Source organism: Centroberyx gerrardi, chromosome 18 (assembly GCF_048128805.1).
Source record: "Centroberyx gerrardi isolate f3 chromosome 18, fCenGer3.hap1.cur.20231027, whole genome shotgun sequence".
NCBI classification, from domain to species: domain Eukaryota; kingdom Metazoa; phylum Chordata; class Actinopteri; order Beryciformes; family Berycidae; genus Centroberyx; species Centroberyx gerrardi.
The window spans coordinates 16,793,219-16,803,218 of NC_136014.1; the positions used below are offsets into that span (position 1 = coordinate 16,793,219).

The following is a 10,000-nucleotide window of genomic DNA, read 5'->3' on the forward strand; positions in this document are numbered from 1 at the left end:
ATACATGGGCAACCTTTTGAAGCAATGGAGCAGGGCACAACTGCCTTCAGCAGGGTTGGAGACAAAACTGAATGAGGGTATTTAACACAGTGGGATGTAACATAAAGTATAGCTGCACAGAACATTAGCTCTCTCCCAACTCAGTTTTGAACAGTATGTTGTGCTATAAAATGATTTCAAAATGTATGGCATTTTTTGTCTGAGAACTTTATGTGAAGGTATAATGTTCAAATAACAAGTCTTTCTCCCCCTTTTTTTCATTTAGGTTAAATTGCATCATAGAAAAAGGTGTTACATTTTTGTCATCTCATGTTAATCCAGCTTCAAATTTGAGATTATGGTTATTTTAAGGAAGTTGGGGTTTGTTTTAACTGTTTTTTCTTTTCACAATGTTTCCAACTCTGTCTTGTTAAAAAATGGGTGAAAAATCTGCTTCCAAATATTTGAGCAGTTTGTGGAATGCAGCACTAGTTTAATTATTTTGATGATTTTATTTCCTTTGTCATTTTATGGACCTTATTGCTGTTCTATCATTTTAAACGTTTGTTGTTTTCATTTAGATTCTGTTGTCCAATGCAGTTGTGTTTTAGCTTGTCATCTTAATTTTTTACTGCTGTTTGTTTTGAGGTGAGATGTTGTTAGAAGACCCCTTTTTTTATCTCACTTGCACAGATTACTGTTTACATTTCTCCTTTCCTATGTGTTTTTTTAAATCATATTTTATCACTGTGTGTGTTCTGCATCGCTCTGCTTCTGTGTTTTATCACAGTGCAAATAAACAGAAACTTCAGGGAGCTGTGTGCTAATGAGATGTGGCCTACAGGGAGACTGACAGACGGCAAGGATATCTCAGGCCACAGCAGAGAGGGATTAGCACTGCTAAAGACCACTAATGAAACACTAGGGTGGTCACGCACTCTCTCTCACACACACACACACACACACACACACACACACACACACACACACACTCTCTCTCTCTCTCTCACACACACACATACACACTCACACACACAGACTATGACAGATAAAAGGTGTAAGTCCTGCTCACATTCACCAGTTTCTGTTTTAAACCACCACATTGTTTTCCACAGTAAAACTTTGAGGTGATTTCCAGTGATGATAACAATAATTTCCTTTTCATTGCTCCTCTGATAGAGAGTACTTTGCATAGAAAACACACAATCAAAACACAGAATAGCCTGAATGCACTGGATGTTGCAATCCCTTTGTAGCACAATGAAATCTCTCTTGAGCAACTGTATAATGAAAAGCAGATCAAATAAATTGCCCATCTGCTCCTCCTCAGACTGTCGCCTGTGTGCATCATGTCTGTCTCCTGTCTGTTTACCTGCTGGTCCTGCAGTTTGACGCCCACCACTCTGAAGGTGTTGTTGGCAGTGTTGTGGTAGATGTTGATGCGGCTGAAGCCCTGCTGCCCGGGCTTAATGGGCACCCACTTCTTACTGGTGTCATCGTAGACCATGACCGAGGCCCGCGCCTGGCAGATACTCTGCTCACTGCACATGAAGAGAAGGGATAGAGACAAGAGAGGGAGAGTTAATTATACTAAACACTATGCTTTGTAGAATCAATCAGAATCAATCGACTAAACAATGAATCAATAGGCTGGCTGAATTGACAGTTTGGTCATAAAAATCCACCCATTCTTACTGTTAGATATCATCAATTTATAAAGTTCAACGCATTCCAGGAGTTGTTTACTTTTTGGTGTATCCACTTTCCCTCAATCTGCCTCGTCTTCTTCTCCTTGAGTTAGTGAATTCCTACAGTTCCCAGAATGCCTTTCTACATTTCCTAGAGAACGGGCCTGAACTTGTTGAATTCAGCTGTACATATAGGTGGAGAGAGCAATTAGTGATAGTGATAGTGTAGTGTTGAGTCAAGAAAAAGTGAAATTCGCACACCTTTACTCTAAACACAGCATGGCTGCATTGCATTCTGGTCTATTGAGGCTTCTGTCAGAGTATGATTGATGAACGTCATGGAAAAATGGTGAAAGAAGCTCTTGCTCTTTGATTCCGAGGGACTGACACCAAAACCTGATAGCTCAAAATTTTTCTCTCCCGTCAAACTCCATTATAACTGTGCTGGAAAAATCTCAATGTGACGTTATGTCGTCTACATTTGGCCAGTTATCCACAGAAATAAGAAAAATACACCACCAAACAACAAAATGTTCCCAGAAATGCAAGGTATATTGCCAATATCTGTTTTTAACAGTGTTGAAAGTCTCCTTTCAGAATAAAATCTAACATTATCTAACAGTATTTTTCTTAGGGCGTAAGTGAGATAAATGCAGTCAACAAGACAACAACCCCGTCTTCTAATCCTGTGTTACACTAATAGTCTAATCCAAATGTAATCAAGCGCTTGTCCAGCATCTGCTGATGTTCTAAATGAGTGGCGATAGTAGTGTGTGTGTGTGTGTGTGTGTGTGTGTGTGTGTGCGTGTGTGTGTGTAGGCCTCCAGCGTTGGGTCTGCCTGCTCACCCATCTGACTGCATTTATCACAACCCTACTGAGGTGCTCTCTCTCTCCACTGACCTTCACTGTGTCACACATACACACACACACACACACACACACACACACACACACACAGACTACAGTATACTGTAAACGGTACTGCCCTTTATAAGAGGGATGTCGCATAGCCTTTCCAATGCATTTAACAGACGAGAATCAAATCAAAAGAGAAGGGAGAAGAGAGAGAGAGGAGAAGGGTGGAAGGAGCAGGAAAAGGAGGAAAAGGACAGAGGAGGAATGGGGAAACTATTCTGGCTCGGAAATGAGAATAACAAGAAGAGTCCCATCTGTGTCTTTGCCTCCTTGCCAAGCTAAAATTAGTGGATCAACCCCTGAGGCCGAGTGAAAGAGCTGCGTCAGAGAAGAGAGAGAGAGAGAGAGAGAAAAAAATGTAGAGAGAGAGAGAGAGCGCTCAGGTCATAGAATATAGATAGTGAGAGGCATGAGGTGTAGTGAGAGAGACGGTACTAGAGCATCACATGAAAAAGGGGAATTGAAAGAGAGGAGGTACAATGTCTACTTTACTTTCATACATTAGCCTGCTCAAAATAGATTTTAAATAGATACACTAACATTTTGAATTTTGTCTGTTTCTTTCATCATCACATTGTGGGGAAAAAGATTCTATTCTGGCACATAAACACATGATAAGCACATAAATCACTCAAAAAAGCACTATGTTAGCATTCCTCATTGAAACCTATGAGTAATGCTAGCTTGGTAGCTCATGCCTAACTTGTGGACACGCTAACACACCGTTGTTAGGGTAGCAGAGGAACAAATACTGACACATTTTCTCCCAGATCTTATGAGAAGCACCCAATGCAAGGAAATAACAAACTCAAACTCTAATGCCAATGTTTCCCTTTGAGCGAGGGAAAATAATATCGGCTTCCTTCCTCCTTTCCTTCCCTTTCAGATCAAAGCAAAATGAAAGGAGAGCAGTGGAGGGAACTGCGGAAAGTTTATACCACGATCCATTCAAACAACACAACAAAAGAAAAAAAGCTACACACACTGCATGCATACATACATACAGTGAAACATATTTCCACACAAGCACAACAACCCCCTTGTTACCTTGATAACACCCATATTAACACGAAAGAGCCTGCGGTATAAATAACTATATCTTAGTCTGAGTGTTCGGCTGTACGCCCACGTATCGTGCATTAGCAGTTATGATGTGAACACATTTTAAATCAGCCAGAGCACCAGCAGAGCAGTGATGTGTTTAATTTATTTTCTTAAACTTGTCGACTCTGTTAATTTTTAAACGGACTTCTTGGCAACCAGCTGAAAATGGCATCAGAGGCCCAGCGGCATGAATAAATGAGATTCCTGCGCTAAAAGAGACTGGAGGTAGGAACCGGGAGACGGGGAGAGGGAGATGGAGGATGGAGGGGAAAGGAGTTGAGAGTGGAGGAGAGGCTGGAGCTGTGAAGGAGCTGAGGCAACGAGAACACTGGTTTTCTGACTGACAGTTATGGGACACACACACACACGCACGCACACACACATACACACACACACACACACACATACATGCACACGCATCCGTACACATGGAACATACTGTAGCTCACTCCATGCCACACCCGTTGAAAAATTAACAATAGCTCCCCAGGACATGAATAAATCAGTTGCTTCTGAATTCACCTTGACAGCACACACACGCACACACACACACACACACACACACATACACACACTCTAAATGGCATCCTCCTAGCTCTGCTCCCGACCAGTCCATGCTGCAGCAAATATGAGTTGACAGAGTTTCAGACGGAGGCAGGCAGGGAAATCTCAGAGTGCCACTCAGACCCTCTGCCTGTCTGTCTCTGTCTTCCCTTGTGTCACTTCCTCTAAAACTGGCCAATCACAGCGCAGCCTTAAGGACAAACAAGTGTAAAAGGTCCTCACTCACTATTAGTATCACTTTGTAGGCCCTGCCACTCCATATACAAATTCAGTCAATTATGATAAAGCATAGCTGGACTCTGAAAAGGTTATTTTTCAATTCAGGAGCGACTGTGAGTACAATAACTTTAGTTTCTTCCCTCGATGACTTTCAACAACATAACAAAGGTTATGACAGTGCAGACACTGATAACTACACTCATAGGCAGCTGGATGCTACACACACAACACTGAGAGCTACGCGAGAGAAATGCATGGTGGGCATTGTGCAAATTATGGCCATGTCCTCGCTCCCAAACAGAATATTTTCAGCTCCGCCGACTGCTGACTGTGATGAATCTGCTCTAGACTTGTTTCCAGTGAAAAACGGATCGTCAGCGCATTGCCCTAACTCAAAGACATTCAGTAGAAACTCAGAGTCCAAACCCTTCAGGAATGGACATAGTTCAAAGCAGTTAGGTGTGCAGATGACTGAAATGCTGACAAATGAGCCTGCTGAAGTATAAAACTCACATACACATGTAGTCCAGAGCGCTCTGTATGGCCTGATTTGCAGCTGAAATGCCTCCAGCTGCAACCATCAACAGAAACATGTGGAAATAATACTATACAATCAATACAATACACTTTATTGGCTGTTCTACACTATGCCTGTTTAGTTAATCGGTCAGTTTGGTTGTCTAAGGTCAGATGAATGAGGTTCAGCTGTATATGTAATGATGAACTAATGAATTATTCATTGCCGCTGCTGAATGTTTGCTGATTCGAATAGAATAATTATTGCTCAAATGCACCCACATACCCATTTCTTCTTGTTTTTTCCTCTCTCTCTCAAATGCACATGCACACACAAACACACACACACAAACACACACATTGAAGAGCCATTAAGTTGTTCTCCTCAGGGATTCAGGTCATTGCAGGGTTAATGGAACGACTGCCTCACACAAACTCTGTCCACCATTTCTGGCCCTCTCTTCTCTTTTCTTCTCTCTCTCTCATCGTCTTTTTCTCTCTTTCTCTCACCCATTCCCACCTAAAGTCTACGGCTGAGTTTGCTTCAGTTTGCTGTTCCCCTCGGTCCGCCCTCACATCACCCCCCGGCTGATGAGGAAGCAGAGTACGGGACGAGGCTGGACTCACACCTGGCAGAGCGGTCCGGTCACGCTGTTGGCTCACCCTAACCAGCAGCGTCACAGCTTTAGTTCCCCTCTCTGTTTCTGGTACAACTTCCGCCTACCCGCGCTAAATTTACCCCGTTTAGCTTCACTTCTCTGATGGGAGACGAGCAGCACAACCAGCGGCTGTCAAGAGGAGATGGATACACTTTTTCGACTGGAAGCACAGGTAGAGGAAATGCAATTATTACACACACACATACGCATAAACTCACACACATACACACAGACAGACCCACCCACACAGGAAATGAATGAAACCACACGCAGTCCCCGAAGCAGGAAACATAATTAGCACTTTTATTATCCATTCCGCTGATGAATTGTCAACACAGATAGAGGTAGAGCTTAAATTTAGCACAATATCTCTGTATTACAGGATGCAAAGGCATGGTAATGGCAATTTTGTATAGGATGTATACAAAATTGAGGCTGTATTGGCAGCCTCATTACAGCAGCTGTCCTGCACCGCAAGTTTATTGCTGTTGTGACCATTGAATTTCTCTCTCGGATAGATAAAGTTCCTATCTATCGAGAGTTTAAAGTGTAACCGAGAGTGGATATTTGACATCCTGGACTCCACAAGGTTTCATTCATTTTTCTATTTGTTCAAATCAGTGAGTGAAAAACTCTTGAGGCAAGGGAACCGAAAGCTAAATATCAGAAACTCTGAGTCAGTTACACATCTGCTCAAGTGCATCTAGATCAGCCATGAGCCTTGAGTATGTGTGAATGTGTGTGTTTGTGTACATGTGGGCTTTTGTCAGTCTATCGGTGTAGTTTTGTGTGTCTGTGCGTGTGTGAATGCATTCTTTCTGTGTGTGTGTGTGTGTGTGTGTTTGCATGTGTCAGTCCTAGCCCGGGTCTTACACTAATCTGCGTTGTCAGAGGGCCTTGCGTTGAGCGCAGTCCGCCTCAGTCTGCATCCACACAGCAGGCAGGCTGCAACACTTACACTAACCCTGCAGACATCACAACATCAAAGCTATTGTGCTGTTCCACTTTCTGGGGCTTCCGCGCTCACGGCGGCGGTACACTACCAGCGAAGAAGAACTTGCCCGAAATAGAAACGCAGTCGCACATGTCGCCGCATGCAAATTTGGGTATGCTCACTCACTACGGCTTCGTATTGCTCATTTATTTGCACTCCACGCCATTTGGGTGCATGTAGATTAAAGAGGTAACCATATTTTAGGGAAACCGGAAATAGCGCTGACACAAATTAAGAGAACAACAACAACAACGGCTGCAGTGAAAGAGCGACAAAGGCGGCTGATGAGGATTTAGAAGCTGTTTGATCGGTCATTTAGGTTTAGATAAGCAGCGAGTCCAGCCTCATTTTGATAAAGTTGATCATGGGATGTTAGCACGGAGATCTAAACAAAGGCAATGAACTAGAAATGGAAATGGAGATGGTTTTCCACAAGGCAACACAACCGATCCCATAGTGGTGGCTGGTGTGCAAAGAATTTGAATAGCTCAGCCTGCAAGCCTGTGCAGACTGCAGAGCCGAATCCAATCGTTTTTTCCACAAATGTGTTCTTTTGTCCCCATGAATTTGCAGAAATTTGTTTCCATAGCAAGTACATCATGGCCTTTAGCCAGTGATCAGACTTTTAAAAATGCAAAGTTCAGTGTGTTGTGCATTGAAGCTGGACTGAGTTCACGCACCACACAAGGAAACACACTCGGTGCCTGTAAAGCAGACTGCTGACACTTTGAAATCAAAGAAACCAGCGTGCGCTCCTGCTTCTTATTTGGCATGTAAGAGACTGATTGATAATGTATAGGCCTTTCTCTCTTGGCAGTGCTAATTATGTGTGATGTTACATTTCCAAAAATGACACAAAAACTAAACACCATGAAACTTAAATCACAAAAAGATGCTGTTTTGACCATTCAATCGATTTTGGGTGTGTGTGTTTTTTTGCCTTTAGTTAGATGAAAGCTCAAAGCATGGTATCTGGCACAGAGATCAGTGAGATGCAGGCTTGCTGTAGCTTGTGTGTCTGATTTTAACAATGTGGACAAAAAGAGACAAAAAGTTCACTAATAGTGATGGTTAACCAGTTAGACAACCACAAGTTTCAAGCAGAGCAGCATTTTCTGCTAATGAAGTGGCTTCTGACCACATGATGGAGCATCATGGCCACACTGGTCAGTCAGTTCTGATATCAGGATCAATCTGGATGGAAAATAGGACAGAAATAATACACAGATTTTCTCTGTCATGTCTGGTAACATGCCTCTGTATAGTTTCCAAGTCATTACCAGTTTGTGCTGCCAAAGAAGGGCTTGATCAGAATCAGACTGACTAAAGACCTAAAACATTGATATGAACAGTTCATAATACCCAAATTTCTACCCAAAGATTCTGTAAGACAATATTCCACCAACCATCTGCTCCAAACCACACTCATGCAAATTCTTAACAAATACATAATAGTTTCCTAAGTGACGCACCACTGTGTTTCCACAGTCACTGTGGGTTATAGAGGCAATACTTGGCACTTTTGTTTATGTTAACCTGAAAACAACCAAACTAACAGACAATATTGTCCCAGACTGGAGCGGAGCCAGCGGGCAGCAGCGGCTGTCATTAGGAGATCAAAATGTCCTAAACTGATTTGATGGATTAGTGTGTCCAGTGATGCTGCTTTCCTGTGCTGCTGCAGCCAGTACAGTAGGTTAATACACAGTAAACCTCCTGATGACTGCATCACCAGAGAGACAGACGGAGAGAAAAGCTGAAAAAAAGAAAAGAAAATGAAAGGAAGATAGAGCTTTAGTTTAGCCCTTCCACCCACAATAAAGGTAATCCTAATAGTTTAGCCAACTGCAACTTCTGTTCAAATGATACTGTGAGTACAGCAGAGTCATGCTTGTACATCAACAGTTACCAGATAATTTCCAACTAAATATATAGATAAAATAAAATATATAAACAGATATAGATATAAACATACCATAATAAAGGCAGCACAACAAAGGCTAGCTTTGAAATGTAGTGGAGAAAAAGTCTGAAATTCCATTAAAGGGAAAAACTCAAATGAAGTACCTTTAAGTACCTATAAACTGTATTTAAATACAACACCATGAATAAATACTTACTCTCCTCACTTGATACACTACTTGATATACACTTTAGGTAAGTGTCCATCTGATGGCACATACTGCATCGTCTCTGTTCAGTCGCCAGTGAAGAGAAAGCAATTCTCAGTCCGCTATCAAATATCGTTCTGTCTGTCAGTCAGACAGTGAGAGAAATCATTGCTCTTATTCTAAAGTACAAAAGTACAATTGTGTGTGTTTGTTTGTGAATGCGTGTGATCGTCAAGGGTGAGTTCTCTGATTTGATGTGGTTTCTGTCGGATGCAAGGTAGAGAGGTTGGCGCACCCACTCTTCCCCCTCCTCCCCCCCATACACACACACACACACACACACACACACACACACAGAATACTACTAATAATACTTGCAAACCAGAATACCGGATTCTCCTCTGAGACTTCTTGCATCTCATTTGCAAAAACAAGTCCCGTTCACTTAGCCTCAATACAATCATTACACACTGTATAGCAGCAACCTTGAGACTAGATGAGCGGCTCCATTGCTTCCAGACTAGCGCAGTACACTAAGATAAACCTCCAGCATCCCTGGGAAACATGACTGTGTGCTGTCCTGGAGGCTCAGCAGGCTACAGCACACTGTTATGGGTTTGAATCCAGCTCATGACCTTTGTTGCATGTAATCCCTCCCAGTCTTTACAGTTGCTTATCGCTGTTTTAGATGTTAGCTCACACAGTGCATACAGGTGAACAGCTACTGGGCCGAGACAATGACCGATCGATTATTTCTGCCCATTAATATTGCTGATTTACAACACTGCGTATTCTTTGAAGTAGTACAGATTAAAGATAAACAGATTTTTTTGTGGTCGTGGTTCAATAGCGATGAAAGCGGAGGAGAGCCGATGACAAAATGTGTCTTTGTGTCCCGGAGCCAGCTGCTTAGAGGGAACAGCCAAAACCTCAGAGTTAGCTGGCAGAACAATCATCACCACAAATTGTTTTTTTTTTTTCTTGCTCTTTTACAAAATGCTCTCTGTTTTCCTAGACAGGAGTCTCATGATGGAGAATCTTCTGCTTGCAAACTGGCCAAATTAGTGCACAATGAAACCGCTTGTATATTCATGTGTGTGTGTGTGTGTGTGTGTGTGTGTGTGTGTCTATTCCTACCATAGGCTGTAAAAAAAATAGGGTTCCTACTTGAAGTGTGAGTATCTATGCGCGTGTGAGCAGCAACTGCATGAAACATCAAAGCTGCATAAAGCGGAAAGAAGAACAGCTGA

General features: G+C 42.4%; 1 protein-coding gene across 1 annotated transcript in view; it reads right to left on the reverse strand.

Annotated features, from left to right (window-relative positions):
- Positions 1-10,000, reverse strand: part of evlb (Enah/Vasp-like b) — a 35,363-nt gene that overhangs the window by 15,235 nt on the left and 10,128 nt on the right. Inside the window, exon 2 of the mRNA XM_071912467.2 lies at positions 1,352-1,520. Within this exon, the coding sequence (XP_071768568.1) occupies positions 1,352-1,520 (169 nt within the window). The remainder of the gene's footprint in view (positions 1-1,351; positions 1,521-10,000) is intronic.